Genomic DNA, 25,119 nt, shown 5'->3' on the forward strand with positions numbered 1-25,119 from the left:
GAAAAAAGTTCACAACTCGACAAATATGACTCGGACTACATGTCCAGTTTGACCATTATAGTCTATTAGAATAGAATAGATTCGGCATCCACAGCATTTCAGTATTTCAACTTCATGTTGGCTTTACAACCAGTTCCCAGTGTTATTCACATAATCACCTATTGAAATAAAGCGGGGGACGGGACAGGAGCAGAGAAGTTTTAAACGCCTTTAGACAGACCTTGTGAAATGAACATCTTAATGCTGATGTTAAACACAACGCGTTTGAATAAAATGCTGTCAGTTGAAAGCGGAACAAAAGCGCCCGCACTTCCACTGTAGGAACTTAAACACTGTGACACCCAGCGGAAGTAAACAACACCAGCCCGTAGCATTAGCTGAATGCTCGTGTTGAGTGAGCTGGAGGACACTGTATTGTAGTCGTAGTGCAGCTAATTCTTTCGGCTGTAATTAAGCAGCAATGTCTTCATTTGGGTATTTGAGAGAGTTTGTCAACGAGCGGCTAACTGCTGCTGCTGAAGAAATATTCCGAGTTTTTGAAAAATCTATCGCCGAGTACGAGGAGGAGATCCATCGTCAGCGCAGACTGTTGGATATCGTTTGGAAACCCGAAATACATTTACACAGGATAGGTGTGTATGCACTTTAGTATTTCATTTATGGTTACAAAAGCAGATGTCCGAAGTAATGTTCGCTGTCATTGTCTTGTTGCTAAACTGTAAAAGCGCGGTGAAAGAGCGGTGACGTTAAATCACCTTTCACGTATCTTAAGGTGCCGTCTATGTGCTGGGTTATTTCTTGGCCGGGGTTAGCTAGCAAATATTCCTACTGACTGCAACGTTATTGTTCTTATTTTGGCACAATATTTATGTGAATTGACCTAACATTAGTCACATTTTCTTTGTAAATATACAGTGAGTAATACAGTTCAGTTGCTTCAGTTTAGGCTTGTAAAGCTAAAACTTTAATGCAATATGGTAACCTATCTTTGTTCAAGAAAAATGCAAATGCTGAGTTTACTTGATATCACCAGTTTGTTTACCGTTTGCTTCATAGTTTCGTACTGTTATAGGGACGCAGCGGTTAACCGTTTTCACTATTAACCGCGCTTAAAAGCGTCACGGTTAATTAATCGTAAAGGCTCCGCTACACCGATTGTTAACTGACTGCATGTTATAGCTGGGACACACTTAGCCGATTATCGGCCGTTGGACAGTCTGGCGAGGTCAGTGGCGCGAATCTGTTCGGTGTGTCCCGTGCCGTCGTCAGTCTGGGGGGTTGTCGGCGTCCATTTTGGCCGACCTGACATGTTCGGTCGGCGGCAGGCAGTCGGGACTCACCCGGAAATGGCGAGCGGAATGAGGTGACTAAAGTCTCTCAAAATCTGACGAAAATCTTTTAAACTGACCTTTGTTGAGCTGAAATGAAGACAGATTCAGCAACTGCATGGCCTATTTCTTGCTTAAATGTTCTCAGAAACATGTTTCAGTGAACTATTTTAGTACAATATGAGATCGTATTCTGAACGGCCACCATGACAGTCTGGCTTTGAATTTCCAGAGAAAACAAACCCATGTGACGCGTTCGTCCAATCAGCTGCCGGTTTTCATTTCCTGGGCAACAATACAGATTAGCGCCGCCTGCTGTTATAGAGACGTATTTCGTCTCGTCTCGTCTTGTTGGTGTGTTCTGTGGCACTTTTTGGACCAACACGGGGAGACTGATCATTTCGACTGGCTTTTCTGTCAATGGTCGGCCGTCGGCTATGTGTGTAAGCAGCTTTAGGTGTAGCAGTGTGTTGTTAGCTAACGTTAGCCTGTTTTAATGTTAACGGTAAGTTAACAGCTTTACAGTGATCGAGCTGCCTATAGCGTTACGTTCGTACACGTCAAAACTCCTTAACTGCTCAATAATGCCACCGCTTAATGTTACTCACTCCTCTTCATGGGACATAAGGCTGCAAAGAGATCTCTCGTGGCAACATGCTGCCTATCTCCCTGTGACGGGTTCATCTTGTCTAGCAGCTCCTCCAACTTTTAGACACTAGCAGGACTAGCAGGACCCAAAAAGGGCCAACTTCCTCCTAAAAAGGACAGCACCGTTGTTGCCAACTTGGCCTTTGTTTGTGGTGTGTCTCTTGTCTTTTGAGATGAATTTAAATAAAAAGGTTCATGATTGATCATACAGCTAATCATTTTCAAAACTGTTACTGTGTTATTTCTGTTTCAAAAGGCAGCAATAAATAACACATTACAATCTAGAGTGTTCATGTAATTTCATACAGTAGCAGTTCATTTAATTAATATATAGCCTAATAATCGTGAAACCGTGATTATTTTTCAGACTATGATCGTACCAACAAAATCTATAATCGTTGCATCCCTAGCCCTTGTGTTGTCTTCACCGTCGTGCATAAACCTGTCATTCTGGGTCAAAATTGACAAATGTGCTATTTTTTGGAACTTTTTCTGACATTTTTCTATGCTTTTGGTGCTTTTTTTACGTTTTTGTCCCTCTTTTCACCGCTTTTTTTATTCATGGTAAATAAACCTAATAAAATGACATTATACCCAGATATTATGAATTATTTTTGACTAATAGTTAAGATCAGAGGATGTTGAGTGAATCACAGACTGGTTTATGTCAAAGTTTATTCAGGATGCTGTTTTGAAACCATTTAAACATTTTTCTTTTTCAAATGCTATGAAATTAAATTAATCAACCAAAATTCAGTGGATGTAATCATTGATCTTACCTGTGAAGAACATGGATGCATGAATGTATATGTTCTATGGTTTCCATACAACGTATATGCATTAGAGGTCGACCGATATGGGTTTTCTCAGGCCGATGCCGATCTTTTGAAAACAGGGTCGGCCGATGGCCGATATATGCTGCCGATTATTTTTGGCCGATATTTGCTTGTTTTTATCCTCTATTTGAAAGATAAAATTTAACACTAATAAGTACTTAAGATACACTAAATTTCTCAACAAAAACATTTATTGAACACTTGAACACCAATCTGCACTTGTATACTTACATTAAACATGTATAATGTAAAAACATATATTGTATAAATAAACAAACAAAACGGGTAAGAAGAAAGAAAGAAAATAAACTTTGTCAAATAATTTTTTCAATGAAAAGATAAAGTTTAGTGCACTTAGCAGCATTTATCAAACATCTGAGAACAATAAAATAAATTGACCATTTTAACAATAGTAGTGCTGACAACCAGCAGCATTTCTTTGTTTTGGTGTTGGCTGGGTGAAGCGCTGCCATAAGGGGGTGGTTTTCTTTTCAGCCATCAGACTAAAAAAGGGGGAAAATACAAGGTTAAGTTAGTATTTTTGTATAGTATCTTCTTCAAGTCATTTTATAGATAGGTATAGATATAAAATCTAACATTTGTTTTATAAATCAGCTAATAATTCTGTGCATTGTAAGTGATACAAGGCTAAAAACGTTTCTATCATCTTCCCAAAAACGTCCTGAAACATGTATTTTTGGTTTTTGTTTGTTGACAGACAAAGCCAAATGGACAAAACCTAATTATCGCAAAAGGGGGGAAAACAACTTTAGGCCATATGGTAAAAATTAAATGATTTAATAATAATGTAATAACTATAACTTATAACAATAACGTATTTCACTAGTAAATTGCTGTTGAACGACAAAAACAACCACCATGGCAAAAGGGTGTGTTACAACAACTTTGAATGCACCGCGACGCACCGTCTGTGTTGTTCTTCAGACAAGTAGACAACGGCAGCAGCACACTGCTTAACATACTGCTGTTCGATCCTATACAGCGAAATAAATCACACTTTACACTGTTTAACTGTCAGCATTTTAATCGTGTTCAATCCGTCTGCTAGCTAACGGTAGGCTAACGTTAGCTGCTGACGAGTGTAATGTTAACTAGCGTCACATGCTGCAATGTTTCTGTTATTCTAACATTCGTTTTTGGAGCATCAGAGAGCAACGCAGGCATATCAGTGGCGCCGAAATGAGTCACAGAAATCCGCGTTGCTATTCGGTCCGTAGATACGGGTCGTTAAGGCACAGGTGCCATATTAGCAGCGGGTCTACTCTGTACCAACCCTAGCAACGACGCTAGCAAAGCAAAGCCAGTCCTTCACTAGCATATGGTGCGGTGGTCTCTTTTAACTACAACTTCTTTCTCTGCATTGAGTTGACAACCCTCTCAAATATAGACACACAAACAGAACAAATAAGTCTCAGATCCACTGTCTGTGATTGCAAAATTCTAGCTTAATTATTGTGACAAGACAGCATGACACGACAGCTATCAATATCCAAAGTAGCCAAACGTCATGTCGCCTATTCATGTTTTTTTCTCCAAGTTGGCAGTAACATGTCATACGTTTTTCATTAAATATATAGGACTTATAAGAATTTAATCCTTACCGTTTTCTCCGAGGAACAGCTCCTTCCTCACTGGATGAGGTCTGCTCACTCTGCTGGTAATTGACTGTAGGGGCAGCGTGCGTCGAACACGTGTTCCACAACAACAACAACACCAGGCTGCCCGCAGATGCGCCTGCCTTTTAATCGGCTTGATATTGGCCGATGCCGATTATGTAAAAAAATGCCAAAAAAGTTTGGGGAAATTTGTTTTTAAGAAACCCATGTTTTTGATATAAAAACTTTGAAAACTGGTCAAATTTAACCCGAGGACAACACACAGGGCTAGTGTAGCCTATTTGAAATATGGACCCAGCTGCTCATGTCAAGTATAAAGTCAGAAGGAATGCTTGTATAATGTGTTGTAACAACAAAGTAATGGTCATACAGACAGAAATTATGATCAGAGATGCACATTACATTGCATGTATTGCATATCTGGAATTGGTCATTAGCTTCACAGGGCTTGTGAGTAGCACCCGTCTACCCGCCAAATGCGGGTAAAATTTGTCAGTGACACAGTCACCCTTACTAGCCAATTTGGCAGGTGGCATATATGCCTGCATAACTATATTATATTATTATAACACTCGTCACTGGAGTGCCACCGCCCGACACAGGAGCAGAGCTGTAATTACTGCCGGGTCCATCTCCTGCCCTCACCTAATCCCAAACACCAGACCAGCAAGCCGCGGCGCGCGCTCTGCTTCTCCCCAACCACGTAATCCCGCATGTTGGGTTCAGCCGAATCAACAGTTGCGCCTGTAGTAGCAGGAAAACATTTTTGCAAATTTGATCGTGGGAAGCCAAAATCGTGATCGTGATTAAAATTTGATTAATTGTGCACCCCTAGAGGGTTGTAAAAGATGTAGATGGTGCGCTCAGCAGGACAACAGACTGTTAGTAAAACTTTTGCTCTGTTGTGAGCTGTCTTAAACTGTTGTTTTGCATGTTTCCATACAAAAAGGTTTACACACAACCATAGCTTAATATTCGATTACTGTAGTAGTTTATTCAATTCAATTCAATTCAATTTTATTTATAGTATCAAATCATAACATAAGTTATCTCGAGACACTTTACAGATAGAGTAGGTCTAGACCACACTCTATAATTTACAAAGCCCCAACAATTCCAACAATTCCAGTAATTCCCTCAAGAGCAAGCAGTGCGACAGTGGCGAGGAAAAACTCCCTCTTGGGAAGAAACCTCGGACAGACCCAGGCTCTTGGTAGGCGGTGTCTGACGAGGCGGGGTTGTGGGATGAACAGTGGCGATAGTAGTCACATTAATAATGGAACAGTGACTGGATGTAGCGGGAAGCTGCAGGGTTCAGCAGGACGCAGCATGACATTGCAGGGCATCGCTGAGCTCAGCAGGGAGTGCAGCAGGACCACGGCGACAGCTGCAACCAGGATCTTGGTGCCAACGTTCTCCAAGGAAATACGCTGGGGGAAAAAACATAAGGACAGGCAGTCTAGAACTATAACAGCGTAACTATAACAGGTAACTAAGAGAGACAGGTCATAAGGAGAGGTAGCTTTTTCGGGCTTAGAACTCTCCCCCTGCCGGATCTGGCTTGGCTGGCCTGCCTCCCTCTACTTTGTTATGTATTATTAATCTAACAATTATGAAGAGAAGCATTTGGGCCAGTTAGGTGAACACTGCAACTCCTCACTCCCTAACTATAAGCTTTATCAAATAGGAGAGTTTTAAGTTCATTCTTGAATGAGGTGACAGTTTCTGCCCCCGAACCCAGATCGGGAGCTGGTTCCATAGGAGAGGAGCCTGATAACTGAAGGCTCTAGCTCCCATTCTACTTTTAGAGACTCTAGGTACCACCAGTAACTCTGCATTCTGGGAGCCGAGTGCTCTAGTGGGACAATAGGGTATTAGGAGCTCTTCTAGATATGATGGTGCTAGACCATTTAGAGCTTTGTAGGTCAAGAGAAGGACTTTAAACTCAATCCTGGATTCAACAGGAAGCCAATGCAGAGAAGCTAATACAGGAGAAATATGATCTCTTTTCTTAGTTCTTGTGAGAACACGCTACAGCATTCTGGATCAGCTTGAGAGTCTTAAGAGACTTATTTGAGCAACCTGACAGTAGGGAAATTACAATAGTCCAGCCTGGAAGTAACAAATGCATGGACTAGTTTTTCAGCTCGTGTTTTGAGACAGGATATTCCTAATTTTGGCAATGTTACGAAGATGAAAAAAGGCTGTTCTTGAGGTTTGTTTTAGATTGGCATTAAAGGATATATCCTGATCAAAGATAACTCCTAAATTTCTAACAGTGGTGCTGGAGGCCAGGGCAACACCATCCAGAGTAGCTATATCTCTAGATAATGAAGTTCGGAGGTGTTTAGGGCCCAGCACAATAACTTCAGTTTTGTTAGGGTTTAACATCAGAAAATTATAGGTCATCCAGGATTTTATATCCTTAATGCACGCTTGAAATTTAGCTAGCTGACTGGTTTCGTCTGGTTTGATTGACAAGTATAATTGGGTGTCATCCGCATAACAGTGAAAGTTAATTGAGTGTTTTCTAATAATATTGCCTAGAGGAAGCATATATAAGGAGAATAGAATTGGTCCAAGCACTGAGCCTTGAGGAACCCCATGGCTAACTTTAGCGTACTTGGAGGATTTATCATTAACATTCACAAATTGAGATCGATCAGAGAAATAGGACCTAAACCAACTCAGAGCAATTCCTTTAATGCCAACCAAGTGTTCCAATCTCTGTAACAGGATTGAATGGTCAATTGTGTCAAATGCAGCACTAAGATCTAGTAAAACAAGAATGGAGACAAGACCTTTGTCTGCAGCAGTTAAAAGGTCGTTAGTAATTTTCACCAGTGCCGTCTCTGTGCTATGATTCTTTCTAAATCCTGATTGAAAGTCATCAAATAAACTATTGCTATGTAGAAAATCACATAACTGATTAGCAACCACCTTCTCAAGGATCTTGGATAGAAAGGGAAGGTTAGATATAGGTCTATAGTTTGCTAAGACCTCAGGATCCAGGGTGGGTTTTTTCAGAAGAGGTTTTATCACAGCTACTTTAAATGACTGTGGTACATAACCTGTTAATAGAGACATATTGATCATATCTAGTAATGAGGTGTTAACCACAGGTAATGCTTCTTTGAGTAGTCTCGTTGGGATGGGGTCCAAGAGACAGGTAGATGGCTTAGCTGAGGATATCTTTAACATTAATTGTTGAAGGTCTATAGGATAAAAGCAGTCTAAGTATATGTCGAGACTAGTCTTTATTTCTAACGACTCTGCATTTAAAGGTGAACCGTTAGAAGTTGAGTGTAAAAGGTGATGAATTTTATCTCTAATTGTTGTCATTTTATCATTGAAGAAGCTCATGAAGTCATCACTACTCAGAGCTAGAGGAATAGATGGCTCAGTAGAGCTGTGACTATCTGTCAGCCTGGCGACAGTGCTGAAAAGAAACCTTGGGTTGTTCTTGTTTTCTTCTATTAGTAATGAGTAATAGTCTGATCTGGCCTTTCTTAGGGCCTTCCTATAGGTTTTGAAACTTTCTTGCCAATCCAAACGAGATTCTTCCACCTTGGTGGAACGCCACTTACATTCGAGGTTTCGCGAGATTTGTTTTAATTTGCGAGTTTGGGAGTTATACCAAGGTGCTAGTTCCTTTGCTTCATCATCTTCTTTTTCAGGGAGCGGACGGAGTCTAAGGTCGTCCGTAGGCATGTCGTAACACCGTCTACAAATGCATCAATTTGAGAGGGACTGAGGTTAACATACAGGTCCTATGTTATGTTAGGGCATGACATAGAGTCCAATGCTGTAGGAATATCTTCTTTAAATTTAGCTATAGCACTGTCAGATAAGCATCTGGTGTAGGAGCTTTTATCTAATTTAATATAATCAGGTAGTAAGAAATCGAAAGTGATTAAAGAATGATCTGATAATACCGAATTCTGCGAAAATATTATTAAATCCTCAATTTCAATACCATATGCCAGCACAAGGTCGAGGGTGTGGTTAAAACAGTGGTCGCCTTTGTGCACACCTCTGACTGAAACCGATTGAATCCAGTAATGAGTTGAAAGCAGTACTAAGGCTGTCATTGTCAACGTCCACATGGATATTAAAATCACCTACAAGAAGTACTTGGTCTGATTTAAGGACTAAACATGATAAAAACTCTGAGAATTCAGATAAAAATTCAGAATAAGGACCTGGAGGCGCCCGTAAATAACTAACGAATTTAATTGGCTGTAATGTTTTCCATTTTGGATGTTGAAGATTAAGAACAAGACTTTCAAATGAGTTATAATGTAATTTAGGTTTAGGAGTAATTAACAGGCTTGCATCAAAGATGGCTGCAACTCCCCTCCCTCGGCCTGAGCCTCTAGGAATTTGAGTATTAATATGGCTGGGAGGAGTGGCTTCATTTAGACTAACATAGTCTTCATGGCCCAGCCAGGTTTCAGTAAGACAAAATAAATCAATTTTATTATCTGATATCAACTCGTTTACCAATACTGCTTTAGAAGACAGAGATCTAATATTTAATAGTCCACATCTAATTTTCCTATTTTGTTCTATTGCAGTCGTTTTAATTCCAATTAGGTTGTTCAGTATAGCGCATCTTTTGTTTACCTTTGATTTAACCGATCTGAGCCGGGGGACAGACACCGGCTTATTAGACTATGAGTGGGCGACGCTCCACGGAAGCACAGAGGGCGCGTAGCACTGCACCTCTGATTACTAATATCAAACTTGGGTTGTCATGGTTTATGTCTGATAAATTCGTTCAGATTTTTTGATATGAGAGCCGACGCCCCGTCCCAGGTGGGATGAATGCCGTCTCTCTCAATCGAACCAGGCTTTCCCCAGAACGCCCTCCAGTTATTCACATAGCCCACATCATTAGCTGGGCACCACCCTGACAACCAGCGGTGGAAGGATGACGTCGGCTGTACATTTCATCATTGGTCAGGTTTGGCAGGGGTCCAGAGAAAACTACATTGTCTTTGCGTATGCACAAAGTGACTCAACATTCATTTTAGTGATCTCCGATTTACGACCATTACCACCTACGTGAAGTATGATCTTACTGTATTTACGGTTCTTTTTTGCCAGCAGCTTTAGATGGGTTTCTATATCGCCCGCTCCAGCCCCGGGGACACATATGACCGTAGGTAGGCCTACTGTAGCCGCCGGGGCCGCTGGCTTCACATATCGCAGTATAGAGCTCCCAATAACCAGAACTGGCTTCTCAGCGGGTGTATCACTGAGTAGGGAGAAACTGTTAGAGAGGCAAAGACGCTCCGGTTTAGAGCGACCGTCATCATGTGCACTCCCTGGTCTAGATCTAACGCTTACGCTTCCCTCGGACAGTCACCCACTCGCCCGGCTGCTTCGGGGTCTGCCGGGGACAGCTAGCAGAAGCTACAGAAGCTACAGTATGTTGGCCCGCATTAACTACATGGTGCTGGCTAGCTACGGAAGCATAACGATTCTGATTCCATGGGTGGGGCCGTGACTCAAATTCACTAAGCCTTGCCTCCAAAACAGCGAATATACTACATTTATTACATGTATCGTTATCACTAAAGGAGGCAGGGGAATAGCTAAACATTTGACACACAGAGCAAGAGAGAGCAGGAGAGGGAGAGGAATTAGCCATTGCTAATGGCTAAGCTAAAGTAGCTAACAGTGTTTTAACAATTGTAAATTCAGCGAGTCAGTCGCTGTAAGTGAAGCTAAGTATAAGTGCTTGAGTAAAACAATTGTAATTCAAATGCAATCCAGGCAAATAGCTGCTAATTTAAACAGTGAAGCAGAGTTCAGTAAGTTTTTGCCGGAGTAGCAAACTAGCGTTTGTAACACGGGAACACCGGAAGTGACACAATACGCTCACCTTACATGTCGGCACGTCACGTCTGTGAATGATCTCTTAAAAGACACCAATTTATGTAGTCTTGTTTTGGAAGGTAATTTACATTTAAAGGGTTGTACATCTAGTTCTTCTAGTGAATTTTCAGCACACTAGTCAACTTGATTATTAGGATTATTATGCATTAATTTCACAGCACTGCTAATGCATAAAATTACATGAGCAATCTTCAGATTTTAATGTGATTTATTGCTGCCTTTTGAAACCGATATAACACAGCAACAGTTTGAATGTTTTAGAGAATGACTATATGATCAATCATTTATCTTTTTATTTAAATTCATCGCAAAAGTTTAGAGGCAAGAGGTGAATCAGTCAACACCACAAATTGGCAACAAGAGGGCTGACCTTAAACGGTAACGCTTCAGGTTGTTGTTGTTTTCAACCTGGACCATGTGTCACACCATGTGTTTTTGTCTAAGTGACTGATGTGAACAACAATCTTTGAAACTGGTGAACCAGACTGCATTATAATCCTATGTGGAAAATGTGCATTGTCAATTCCATCACCAAAAAGTGCTGTATTTGCCTATGACAGGCTCCGATTGTTATTCTAAGTGTCTAACAATGTTATGGAAAGGATCCCTACAGAGATATACATTTTTAAACAAGTAAAATCCTTTTGTATTTAAAGTGGCTTTCAGTTTGTGTTGATTCTAGCGGCCGCTTTGGACAAAAGCGGTAGTGTTTTTACCACGCCTGCTGTCGTAACGGTCTTTTCTTTACTGTGCCGTATTGCCCACTGTAGATTACTGATTTTGTGTTATGGGGAGGTCATATAGTCTCGATCAATATTTTGCTTAGACAGAAAATCATTCATTTACAATAAGAGAATAAGTTACAGATGCATCGTTGCATTTCAAGTGTTGCATACGGTAAGTTAGCCTACTTTGGATGTATCGTGAGCGGGTATCACTGTCACTGGGTCACGAGCCAAAGCATTAAGAGATTGTTGTAGCAACCAACGTAATAATAACTTGGATTAATATAGCGCATTTCAGGAATCCTTTACAATTCCCCTATTTGTCTCCATCTGTTGAAAGCCCGACCAAGTGTGGTGATGGCCCTGCCCCAGTATCAACCATAAATACAACAGATAACTTCTAAAATAAAATTTAAATACAATTGGGCCTACATAAAGACATCTTCTGATACAGGCTTTCCCGGTGTTCAGCCAAAATCAGTCACCCGTGGGAATGTGTGCTCCGTAGAGCCAGTCTACCTGCTGTAAATCATGTTATGACTTAGCTGGAAAAATCTGACCCAGCCAGAGGCGTTAATTATAATGATATAAAACTAGTGTTCTTTTCACGTTTAGTCTCGTTTGCTGTTCCAGGTCATTTATGATCATCAGATGGAACGTTAGCTTCAGAAATGTGTAAAAGTTGCATACAGTCCCTTTAACCAGAAACGGCCCATCGACCGCAATCGCTATGCCCACCAGACTCCATTTAACTAATCAATACTTTTAGCCTGTATAGATCACTTTGAAAATGAAAAATACCTGCCCTAATTTGCGCTGCCCAAAAATACCAAATAGATTTGGTACTTGTAGTCGACCTCCGCCATAAGGTAAATGCAACAAGGAAAGTCTGCGTCTTGGATGTTTGTCATTCCAAATGAAGTTTGTGAACGTTTTGTTTTAAACAATTCAATTCAAAGCACTTTATTTGTCCCCAAGGGGCAATTTTAAAAAGGCACATTACAGTAGCTTATCTCAGCATTCCAAGGAACAAGGGACAAATCAACAACATAAGCAGCATGCATACTGTACATCAACCCACAAACATAATCCACAGCCACACTGCACAACCACACACTAAGTACTGCATACCACATGTCATCATTCATCACATAGTAGTGATTATAAGTTCTAAAAGTTCTAAAAAATTTCTTAAGTGCTTTCTTGTGCTCCAATTAAAAACAAAAATGCTTAAGATGCTGTTAAAAAATCATATGTTCATAAGTCGGTTGTCATTCATAAGCTGGACAGCCCTCGGGATGAAGGTTGCCTTCCTCCTCTGTGTCCGGCAAAGCGGACAGCAGAGTCTACGTCCTGAGGGGAGCCACTGAAACTCAGAAAACAGGATGTGAGAGGGGTCCTGAATAATCCTGCGTGCTACATTTACAGACTGTTGGTCACATAGGGCAGTAAGAGTTCTGACGGGCTGCTCAATGATTTTTGAGCAGACCTTAACCACACTCAACAGGCGGTTCCTGTTTTGCAGGGTGATGGAGTGGAACCAGCTAGTAAAAGAGAAAGTTATTACATTTTCAATAAAAGCATAGTAGAATGTGGTGAGAATGTCTTTCTTAATCCCAAATGACTTCAGCTTCCTAAGTAGGTACTGTACTAACAAGTACAGTACCTAACAAGGAAGGAGGTGGAGAGAGTGGGATAGACTGGAAGAGGTATACAAATTTACCTAAAATAGACATTTTAAGGATATTAATGCGTCCGATTGAGGATATGGGTAGTTTGGTCCATCTGTTTATTAACTGAATAACTGTGTCCGTGAGGGGATTGTAGTTGGCTGAAATAATTCAGTCGATAGAAGGGGTAATTTTGACACCTAAGTAAGGAAATTCAAGTTTAGACACCCTAAATGGTGAGGATCGGGGGATCAAGCCTCTCACTGTTTTTTAAGAACATAATCTCTGATAAGGTACTAAAGGTTCCTATTAAATTCAACAGGCTAGTTAGCGTTTTCTCCAATTTGGAGCAAAATAAAATTACGTTATCCGTCTACAATGAAATTCAATGTTCTAGCTCTCCTACTTTTATTCCAATTATGTCAGCATGCTTACAAATTGCCATGGTCAGTGGCTCAATAGCTAGGACGAACAGTAAGGGGGTAATGGGGAAGCCCTGCCTCGTTCCTCGATTAAATGTGAAGGGCGTTGACACAATTCCATTTTCTTAAATTGGCAGTAGTTAAACTACAACTACGAGTTTCAGACCTGCCAACCTTGAAGACATTTTATTATTTAATTTATTATTACTGTGTAGAGGAATGGAGTGGATGAATGGCTGTAAGTGTAGTGAAACTACACAAATTTTCTTCCTTATGTCCTGTGCAATATTTTGTGCCCATATATTTTTGTTAGTCTAACCAATAGGAGGCAGTGTGAGCTAATAAATAGGCCTAAGTGCTTCTGTATTAAAGATGAGCATTAGACCAGGTTAACACATAGCCTTCTTCTGATTACTGAAGGGACATGAAGTAGTCTAAGTAATGATTTACTCATAAAGCAACTTTAAATAGGCCTTAAGCAACAACTAAAAAAAGCACAAGATTGAAGCCTGGCAGAGACACAATTATAGGCTAATAAATAGGGTTGGCACGGTTCACAAAACCCACGGTTCGGTTCGTATCTCTGTTTTAGGGTCACAGTTTTCGGTTCTGTACGGTTCTTATTTTTTCTTTTAATCTTTAACACTCCAGAAATATACTTCAGCATATGATATATAGCTTAATTATCTACAATGTAGGATACAGTATTAAGTAATTATATAGTTATATCATGTAAACATGCACAAACTGAATTTGACTTGACTTTAAGCACATTATTAAGACCATCTCTGAGGAAAGCTAGCTGAGATTTTGATCCAGCAAGAGGAAAGACATTGATGTTTTCAACAAGCTTTTCATTTATTTGGCAAAAAAAGGAGAATGTGTATTGCCATCTACAGGAACTTATGTGCCTTTTTAGCACATGAACATTGAAATATTACAGAATATCAATTGAAATAACTTGCATTTATCAAACTGCCAACTTCAGTGTAGCTCTTACAAAAATTGTATCATTTAAATGGAAAAGAGAGGAACTCTTTAAGCTCCGTCATTTAAATAAGTCAGAATACGTTAAACATAAAAAAAAAGTTTACATTGTTAGTTAATTTCCTATCCTTGCCTGGGACACACATTCATACGGTTTGATAAAGTACCTATTGGACTTTAACTTATCATTGCACTTACAATAACGAGGGTAGCTGTCCTCAATTTAGGTCCTCCTGTACTGTCTCATCCAACGTGTTTGTGTGTGTGCGCGCGTCAGTCACGGGGGGGGAACTGAGCAGCCCCGCCCGCTGCAGAGTGCCAACAGGATTGAGACTGCAGCCGCTTCAGCGACTTTAGAGTGAAAAAACGTTACAGCGTACATTGATTAAAATGTATACAGGTTGGTAGGACGGTCTGAAATGTTATGCACTGTCTTTCGCTGTACGTTTTGTCGGTAACTTGTCCCCACCTCTTCTTTCATGCGAAAGGGAAACACTGTTTGAGGTTACATACGGGCACCTGACGGGCACGAGGCTACATTGCGAACCGTGCGGCACACACGCTCCGAACCGAGACAAGCGGACCGAACGGTTCGGATGTTTTTTCATGAACCGTACCACCCCAACTAATAAATAACATTGGTCAGATATTTTCAGATAGGCTTTTAAAAGGTTGACATGGGTCACATTGCATTATGTCAGTTGCCATTGCATTGGCCTAGCAAATAGCCCTATTATATGCTATGCATCATTAACTGAGCTTGTCACAGCTGGACTCCCTGTTATGATGTCAAGGTCATTATTTATGATCATAAATTCAATTAGGTTAAATAATATCCTAACTATTGCCTTTATCTTACGTTAATCCGCACCTGGCCTGTCTAAAACCTAGTTTTCTAGCCATTCCACCACTTTTCTAACTGCCTGCAACTAATGGGAAGGATTGCGGGTGTGATAGGCTAGCCTATTGACACTATAAATGTTTTTTTTTTTTTTTCTTATCCTTTTATTTTTAATAGCATTATGTTTCGGGGGTGGGCGTGGAGTATTTGCAAGAGTGTATGGCTGCAGCCTGGAGACCTCCTAGCGTTTGGTACCAAAACCCGGTTCCACTATGGAACACTATTTTCCGAGATGCACTCTACAATCACTGCTGATAGACGGCTTTTTGTACATGCTCTGAAACGGACGTACAAACCTCACACTTTCTCTGTAGTCTACCGTTAGCTAGCTACCGTAAATGTAGGCTACTTTTAAAATGCCATATTTCCCCTCTGGGCTCACCAAAACGGACGTAAAAGCATATTAACCATTCACTGCACGTGATCGCTAGTAAACATATTACACTTGCTCTGCTAGTCTATCGTTCAGGACAAGAGCCTGTAGCCTGGTGGTGGGGGAGGCGGGACAGCCTCCCCAAATTGTCTGCCCTTTCAAACTCCTACCTGTGTGTGTACAGGCCTCTTGGACTCCGTCTGAGAGAGTTTTCTTCTGTGCAGGACATGCCATAAGTCAGGAGAGGTGTCGTATATAGCCGGAGAAGGCAAATATGGTCATTTTCCTGCTAAAGAACTGCTAAAGTTTGAAGCTGGTTGGCATACCAACTCAACATTTATTTTGTTGTTACTTGTTAATAGTGTAACTGTTATTTGTTAAATTATTGTAGTTATGTGTTAGGTGACTTAGGTTTACTTATTATATATTTAAGTACTTTAAAAAGTAAATGTATATTGTTAAATTTAAATAATTTTCAATTAAAAAAAACTCTATAAAAGAGGTGTTCTGTGATGTCATTTTTCAAGAATCGGTTTAGGAATCGGTTTGGAATTCAAATCGTTTTAAAAGAACCGGTTCGGAATCGTAAAAATCCAAACGGTACCCAACCCTAAGACCTCCTGTCTCATGCTCCTCCCGTCTCATGTCTGGGCATGTCCAACGGTAAATTCAGATGTTCCCAATAATAATAATAATAATAATAATAACGTTCTGTATGGATCTAACATCAATATAGTATTAAGGTTAAGCTGTTATAACGTTTGGGCTCCAGGTAATCAAGTATTTTATCTGCTGAACTGTTAACATTTGGCAAAAAAACTGATTTAATTGACTACACTTTCCTGTCATTTGTTTTAAATTCAACAAGCAATTTGTTGGATTTTAGCAGAATACTGAAAGCAGGAAAAAGGCAGAACTGTACATTTTAACATCTGGTTATTTGCAATTATTATCATTATCGCGATATTCAACTAATAACTACCCTGAAATTGTGTCAGATGCAGCATAGCCTTGCAATATTTTCACCTGCATCATTGTTTAGTCTAAGTTGTTTAATATGCAAATAGTTAGGCTGTTCTTTCTAAATTATCGGTTAATATTATGTAGTAGGGTTGGGCGATGTCCCCTAAATTGGCAGCTGACTATTTTTACAGTAAAACGTCGTGATGGACAATGACATTGTCATTGTCGGGGGGTTCTTTTCTACATAAATATTTGTTTCTACTACTATGGGCTAGCAATTAACATAGAAAAAAATCTGACATACATTTAAATGCCCTCTGTAAATAGACCGTATTCAATGCTGGCCCTGGTAGGGGCAGTAAATAACAACTTGACCTACTTTCACTTAACTACAGTGCCGTAAAGTCTAGACTCAATCAGATGTCTGTGATTTGCTTAACGACAGGAAAGTGGAACGTTAGCCTTTAACAGAGCGACAGTAATAACCTAATATACCATTACTGAGTTTAAACTACATTCTCGGTTATATTAGCACTGAATAACTCATTCAATAAACAGAAACCCAACTCTGCACATGAACAGATGCGCAGTATTAGCTCACACATTAAATAGCACCCTCGTGAATTAGCCTACTGTTGCTAACGTACATTCATAAATCCTACATAACCTCGTCATCAGACTTACTTATTCATGCACGCACACAGTAGTATCCACAAAGTTAGTCCAATGAGGGGATAAAGGAAAGTGTGATAGCGTTCCACGTTAACGCTTTTTTCTCTCTCGCTCGAGACAGTTGTGTCCAAGCCGAGGCGCAGAGCATGGTTACCGCATGCTGATACGTTACTAGTCCAGGTAGCGTTTGTCTGACAGGGTGGGGGGCGTGGCATCACGATGGTGGCTCTCCATCGTGATGCCGGTCAACCATCACAATGGACGATGATATGGTCCATCGGCACAACCCTATTATGTAGTCATTGTTTTCAAAAAATAGTTCATAAACCTTCATTTGACTAGTCTATTACTGAACCCAGCCATCACGCGCCGCACCGTCACATCCTGCGCCACCCACCACCACAAGTAAATTGTCTTGAGATTACGGTCTTTTCTACGAGGTCAAAACTTGGTGTCCAAAAAAACAGTTGTGCGTATATGGGGGGCTATTCCTGATTATTCAGAGCCACATAAGTTCTGGATAAAACATTTATTTATTGTCATTTATTTCTTTTGGCTCTGAAGTTAGCACCCCTTATCTGTCAAAATTTAGTTTATTGCTGTCTCAGACGCTTTTCTCCACTCTGTTACGTTAGGGAGGAAACAAGCTGATGTTAGCCATTAGGGGTGTAAGAAAAAATCAATACACTTGAGTATCGCGATATTTTATTTGGCAATTTCTGTATCGATTTTCAAAAAGGCAATATTGATTTTTTGTTTTTGTTTTTAAACGTTCAAAAATATTCATGTAAGACAGTGGTTCACGTTTATGTTGTGTTTAAACCCCCTACCGCTAGATGGCTATGCTGAGACGCACCACTAGTGTCCTTGCCTAACAGCCTAGCAGTGCCTGACTTTTTGCTAGAAGCTAACAACGTAGCTATGGCTGAACTTTGGCCTACTTTAGCATATAAACATTAGATTTTCTGCGTACTGAATTGTTTACCTAAAGTAAACTTCTTTGACTTTTAAGAACATCATGTCTTTTTTAAATATTAGTTTTTCTAAAATTATACTTTAAAAAAATCCTGTAAAAAAAAAAAAAAAAAAAAAAAAAAGAAAATGTTATCTGCCTCTGTAGCAGCCTGAAGTATTTTTTTCTACTATTTTTAGACATGCTAACTCGCATAGCTGGTTGCAAGCATTCATTTATAGACAGCGTTACTTTACCTTGAATTTGGCGGGGCCGTCTGTGCTTTTTCGGTACCCGAAAAATTCCCTCATAGCTGACTTTGTCTGCTTAGATGGGGGGTGGAAGTCCTGGGGTTTAATCTCCTGCCGACAGCATTCATTCCTTGTTAGCATGAAATTACATTTCCTCAATGTGTGTTTCTGTGTTTCCTGCAGACGTCCAGCAGCTGTTGGTGGTTAAAGAAGAGGTTCCCCCTGAGCAGCAGGAGTGGAGCTCCAATCTGGACCAGGAGGACACAAAGCCCCCACACAAAGAGGAACAGGAGAAATTTCGAATAAGTCAGGAGGAAGAGCAGCTTCAAGGACTGGAGGAGGCTGATATCACCAAGTTCCTATTCACTCTTGTCCCTGTGAAGAGTGAAGATGATGAAGAGAAACCTCAGTTCTCACAATTTCAAAGAGAAACTGAACAGATGAAAACAGAAGCTGATGTAGAGGACTGTGGAGGACCAGGACCAGAACCAGCCAGGACCTCAGATCCAGATAACCATTTAAAAGCACTTACTGATTACACGGATGGAGACTCTTTCCAATCTAAGAATGATGACATTGATGATTGGAAAGAGACCATAACCTCTCTGACTAATAATGAAGTCTCTGCCAGTGATCTGAGATGTAGTGCTGATGAGAAAGAGTGTGAGAAAATGTTTGGCACCAGTGGACATCTGAAGAGACACATGAAAACTCATACAGGAAAGAAACCATTTAGCTGCTCAGTCTGTAAGAAGGCTTTTGAACGTAGTGGACATTTACAGACACACATGAGAGTCCACACAGGAGAGAAACCATTTAGCTGCTACGTGTGTAACAAAGCCTTTTCAGTAAGAGGATCTTTAAAGGCACACATGAGAATCCACACAGGAGAGAAACCATTTAGCTGCTCCGTCTGTAAAAAACTTTTACAGTGAGTGGACATTTACAGGCACACATGAGAATCCACACAGGAGAGAAACCGTTTAGCTGCTCAGTGTGTAAGAAAGCTTTTACAGAGAGTGGACATTTACATAAACATATGAGAATCCACACATGAGAAAACCCATTATCTGCTCAGTGTGTACGAAAGCTTTTACTTGGATTGCAAGTTTACAGAGACACACGAGAACCCACCATTTTTGCAACCTAAACTGAACTTGTAAGGAAATCGCATACAACCCAAGGTCTCTCCTAAATGGTGGCTGTTTTGCAGTCACAAGGAAGATCCACCTAACTCAGTCTCTCAGCAGACTCTCCAGTCTGTACACTTAGTTTGAAGTGCTGTGACATCCCGATCCCTATAAAAGCAACAATTGCTATTATTTTTGGCTCTTGTCTCCTCCTTCACTACCAAAAGTCTTGTCCAGCAGATGACATGAGTGCCTGCTTAGAGTAAACCAGTTAGCTTCACAGACTTTAACAAAGTCTACCAGTCAAGTTGGTCAAGTTCTTGAATAGCCACACTGCAAAGTTAATGTTAGTTTAGGCTTCACATCGACGCAGTCTAGCATGTAAATAACTTTTTCCTAACCTGGTATAATAACTTACACATACTGACTTTAAACATCCATACTTTATGTAACTCCTTCCTGGCGCTGGAAGTATAATATTTCGATGTTTTACTAAACAGGATCCTGATTGCTTAGCAGTTGATGGTGAATTGGCTAAATCTCCCTTTACCTGAAATCAAGGCATTCATTGGAATGAAGCTGATCATGGGTTTAGTGAAATGCCTGCAATGGAAAACTACTGGGCAACAGATACAATACATGAGGTACAAATTGATCCAGGATGCTCCACTTTCAAAGACAACATGAGCTCAACATGAGAGTCCAGTGACGGTCGCCTTGTGAAAATAAGGCCTTTACTGTAGAGCTGAAGATCTTTGCTTGGGCTTGCGCTTCGGGTTGCATGGTAAATGAGCGGTCAGGTGATGCGTTTCGATTAGCGTGAAAATGGATCCTGAGGAGGTGAAACGGAGGCTGGCCTCTGGAGGACTTAATTAATTTATTTGTTCCAACTTCCAAGTGGCCTATAACCTCTGTTATTCATGAATAAATGATGTTAAATTTTTTTATAAATGACTCATTTTTTACAAAAGACAAAGGAGCTGTGTGCGTGCGGCGCAGTCTCTTTTTTTCTTTCTCTCCCTTTTCTGCCGAGTGGTGTGTGTGCCCGCTCGCGGTGTGAAGTGCGTGTCCGCGCTATTCTCCGACACTCTAATGACTGCTGATAGACGGCCTTTTGTACAGTTGGGCTGTAAACGGGTTGTGGCTTTTAAAAAGCTGTCAATCAAGATGTACTTGTCGGGCTCGGGCCTTTTCGGGCCGTACTTTTAAGGCCCGATTACAGCTCTACTTTACTGGACCACATGAGGATCAAGTGCATGGAAATGGAGAGTGAGAACCAGTTCTCAATTGATGAAATGGTGGTTCCTTACAAAGGCAAAAAAGCTGTAAGTCTGCGGCAGTATCTACCCAGTGAACTCAAAAAATGGGGGTTCAAGATCTTTGTCCGCGCTGGTGTGTCTGGCTTTGTGTATGACTTCATGGTCTATACAGGGAAGTCTACGTTTGATGGTTCTACTCAAACTCAAGGCTTTTGGGTTAGGTGCAAATGTTCTGCAGTTGTGCAAAACCATCATAGTCCGGCAGCCCAGAGCCTTTTGATCAAATGAAAAGAGTACCAACATTTGAGCACAGTGGCATCCAGGGGATGACCTCTCATATGCAGATATGGATGTCTGCCAGAGCCCCACCGCTGCATTTGGCCCCTGGGGGCCTCAAAGAGGGCTGAAAAAATGTGTTAGATCAAACATTCAAAAGTACCATCTCAAACCAATGTGATATGAACAGGCACAGAGTACTGAATGCCAGACAAATTATCCCCTGCGAAGGGCCCGGCAGACACCAAAAAAGGGCCCCTCGGATATGGCCTAGATCAAATGAAGGAGGTACCACATGAAACCACCTTGAAATGAAAAAGCACATCCCACCGAACCCGAAAATCACCATGCCAGAAACCCCTCCGACTGCGTTGTCTACTTCGACAATTGTTTTCACATCGTTGTGATTGGTAACACACCTAAAATTCTATTCTATGGGCCTCTGAAGTTTGGGCACTACTTGAAAGAACCGCTTGATGGGTTGTAGTGTAGAAGACGATTGAGACCTCCTACGAAGAGGAAGAGGCAGCTTTGACTATCGTAAAGTGAGGCTTTGCCTGGTCACTGGTCAAAATGCTCGCAACTGTTTTCTCAGCTTCCACTGCCCATAGAATATATCTTTTGTGGGGAACCACAGGGAAGATGGTACAATTCAAAAGACAGGAAAAAGTTGTTATGAAAATCGGCACATTAACTGTTTAAAAAGTTATGAAATGTTAAATTGATCTCCTACATTGGCAATGCATCTGGAGATTTTTTTTTTTTTCTAATGTTGTATTGAAAACATGAAAGAATGTAGCTAATTAATAGTTTATGAAATGTTTTAAAAGTTGGCATATGAACTATAATAAAAAGAATACAATGCAAAATGTTACCCTAAATGGGCAATGTATCTCGGGAGATACACAGTGTAACTTAGAAAATAAAGATCATATTTTGAAGGAAAAAAACATGAACTTGTGTCATTTTAGTCTTGATACATTTGAAAATGGCAATGAATACATTTTCCATCTTATTAATCTATGCTTAAAAAAATATAACTCATAAGATTAAGTCGTATTCAGGCTGAAAGTTCTGCACAATTATGGGCATGGCCACGTTGATTGACAGGTGCTTGTAGTGAGACGTCAGTTCAGCTAAAGCTAATCCGAGTCACTGCACTTGTGTTTTTGCCTTTCGGACAATTTTCAAGCAAATATCTGACACGTAATACGGCTTGCTGTACGTTTGATTATACTAACAGAAATGGTCTCTGGTGAAAGCACACTCTGATTTATGACTTTCCGTACGGGTATATGCTAGACTAGGAGAACTTAGTGTGAAAAAGTGTGTGTAATTTAAAAAAACTCACGTTTCAGCATGATTCCAGAAATATTTAGATGTTGCAATATCTTAACGTTAGACGACTGTGAGTTGGTCATTATTTATACTAGTCTTATTACTTCATTTTAGCTAAAGTAATTTGATTATAACCTGTTGATCAGTGAAGTAAATGAAATGGAATTGTTTGCATGTAAAGACGTCTTTGAAGCTTGCATTAGGTGATCCAGACCGGATGGACCAGTGGATGCTCAACCTGAGACGACAGAACTGGACACCTAACAAGACTCCTCTGTGCAGTGAACACTTTGAAAGTCATCACATGTTTTAAGACATTACAATTTAGCCAAATTATGACACTGGGTGGTTATTCATCAGTTCTATTATAATCACTGTTACACATTTTTCCTTCATTGAAAGTGTACTTAAAGCTTTAGTGCGTAACTTTTTGATATTAATGAACGTCCGTTACATTCAAGTCATTGCCTATCAGCTCCACACAACTCTCTCTGTATTTCTCGGTATGGCTATGTTCAGAAGATTTTGTCGTCAGGCGGATTTCGCGAACAGAAACTCAAGTGAAGATAATTGCCTCTTCTGAAGAGTCCATGTTTTTTTAATCATCTGTGTCCTCCTTGGCTAGTAGCAACTGCGTGGAGGAGGGGGGTGTGCGATCACGGATGGCTTGTATCATGTGGACGTGCCCACAGTTTTGTTGTCATTACTTAGAATTCCTCATGGGGGCGACAAAAACTACGCACTATAGCTTTAAAGCAACATACAGTATACTGCATGGTTGCATTGTTGTAAAGTGCATAGTCTCACTTTGCCAGACATATCTTCACAGTGCTGTATCAGAGCTGGAGTATGATACAGTGTAAATAAAGAAACTCGTCCTTCCAAAATCCACTGATGTACGCTTCACTGAAACCTGGCTTAGTGATAACTTACCGGACACTTCACTTGCCATGATTTCAACACTTCCAAGTGGACCACCTTACACTACCACATAACTAATGTGGAGAGATAACATCCAGACTCCCTGCTCATTGTGTTTGGATAAATTTTCAGTGTAAACCTCAGCAAAATATCTAGTAAATGGTAGAATGTATCAATCAGTCATTATATTATACAGTTTATACAAGGTGAAAGATAATTGATTACTTAATATTGCAGGACTACACTTGGAGTGCTGTGGTTTAGTTGGTTAAAATGCATGTTTAGTACACAGAAGATCCTGGGTTCAAATCCCAGCAGCACCTTCTTGTTGCAGAGATTACCCATGCTTCACATTTTGCTACCCTGTTAGCAAATGAAAAAGGTTAGAAAAGAGTGACTGACATATTAAATTAAAAACCACTACATTAACAAAGAATTTGGATGGTACATAAAAGCACATGAATAAGGTGCTGTAGCTTAGTGGTTAAAGCGCCTGTCTTGTAAACAGGAGATCCAGGGTTCAAATCCCAGCAGTGCCTGGTTATCAGTTGGTTGCTTCATCATAGTGTTTGTCTCCAGCGACCTCTCCATTTTCAACAAGGGCAACAAACTTAATTTAATACCTGATTTCCCAGAGCCCAAAAGTTATATGTAATGTAAGGTTATGCTTCCTGCTACGTCCATCCATGCTCTGCTGGGCCACGCTACATCCTGTAATACCCTGATATGACATGAACTACTACGACTACCATTTGAAGTCACTGTTCCATTATTAATGTGACTATTATCGCCACTGTTCATCGCATCCCCAACCGGCACCGCCAGACACCGCCTACCAAGAGCCTGGGTCTGTCCGAGGTTTCTTCCCAAGAGGGAGTTTTTCCTCGCCACTGTTGCACTGGTCGCACTGCTTGCTCTTGAGGGAATTACTGCAATTGTTGGGGCTTTGTAAATTATAGAGTGTGGTCTCGACCTACTCTATCTGTAAAGTGTCTCGAGATAACTTGTGTTATGATTTGATACTATAAATAAAATTGAATTGAATTGAATTGAACTTGAAGTGAACCGGAAGTTGTTCTGTCCCTTCTTGGTGAAGGCCGTCTCAAAGCTCTTATTTCTGCCCCGAGGACCTTGGACCGAGTATCGAGGAGGGATCATCAAGGAGCTGTAGGCGAGGATGCACGACAGCAGCCTTCCCGGAAGCCGTGCTGTCCTCCTCCGATGATTTGCCCTTCCCACGAGGAGGCCCGGGAAAGACGCGAGCAAATCAACGGAGGAGAGAGGCAACGAGCAAATGTGTTTTAGGGTGATGAGACGTCCATTCCTCTGAAGTGTTACATGAATTCCTCAGCTGAGTTAGCGATGGCTTTTAGCTGCATAGCTTCCGGGAAGGCTGCTCTCGTGTATGCTCGCCCATAGCTCCTCGGAGATCCTTCCTCGCTCCTCGATCCTGTACGTTCACGTCTTTCTTTCACAGACCGCAAGATCACGGCTGAAACTGAGAAGAGAGAATAGAATTTAAGATTTGACTAGTCACTTTTAAGGCCCTGCTATATCTCTGACCTCCTGGTACCGTATACTTTGAGATCCTAAGGCAGAGGTTATGTATCCGTTCAGGGGGCCCGGCTGAAAACTAGGGGACAGTGTGTTTGCTGTCTCTGGAACAATCTGCCCGAGGAGATCAGGTCAGCAGAGCCTTTCCTGACTTTATTTGAGCTTCATTTGAACTAACTTTTATATATTTTTTTAAATTATTATTTTTTCTTCTACATAATTTAAGCTACAAAAAACATTCAAATATCAAAATGTTCAGCTCTTTAAGTACATCTGTGCTTAAATTTGTTTCTACCATTCATACTTTTTTTAAATATTAACCTTTTTCTTTTTACAATGAAAGTCAAAGGAGCAATCTCCACAACCTCTTTA

At 40.6% G+C, this 25,119-nt stretch overlaps 1 protein-coding gene and 1 non-coding gene across 2 annotated transcripts; both read left to right on the plus strand.

Moving 5' to 3' along the window:
- The first annotated feature begins 326 nt into the window (after positions 1-326).
- LOC120554255 (zinc finger protein 544-like) lies at positions 327-19,591 on the plus strand. Its single transcript, XM_039793039.1, has 2 exons — positions 327-632; positions 18,453-19,591. Exons 1-2 carry the CDS (start codon positions 461-463, stop codon positions 19,202-19,204), a joined length of 924 nt encoding a protein of 307 aa, XP_039648973.1. The 5' UTR covers positions 327-460; the 3' UTR covers positions 19,205-19,591.
- Positions 19,592-23,659: 4,068 nt separating this feature from the next.
- trnat-ugu lies at positions 23,660-23,732 on the plus strand. Its single transcript has one exon. It is a non-coding gene; the product is annotated as a tRNA-Thr (tRNA).
- Positions 23,733-25,119: the final 1,387 nt, after the last annotated feature.

Source organism: Perca fluviatilis, chromosome 24 (assembly GCF_010015445.1).
Source record: "Perca fluviatilis chromosome 24, GENO_Pfluv_1.0, whole genome shotgun sequence".
In the NCBI taxonomy this organism is placed as follows: domain Eukaryota; kingdom Metazoa; phylum Chordata; class Actinopteri; order Perciformes; family Percidae; genus Perca; species Perca fluviatilis.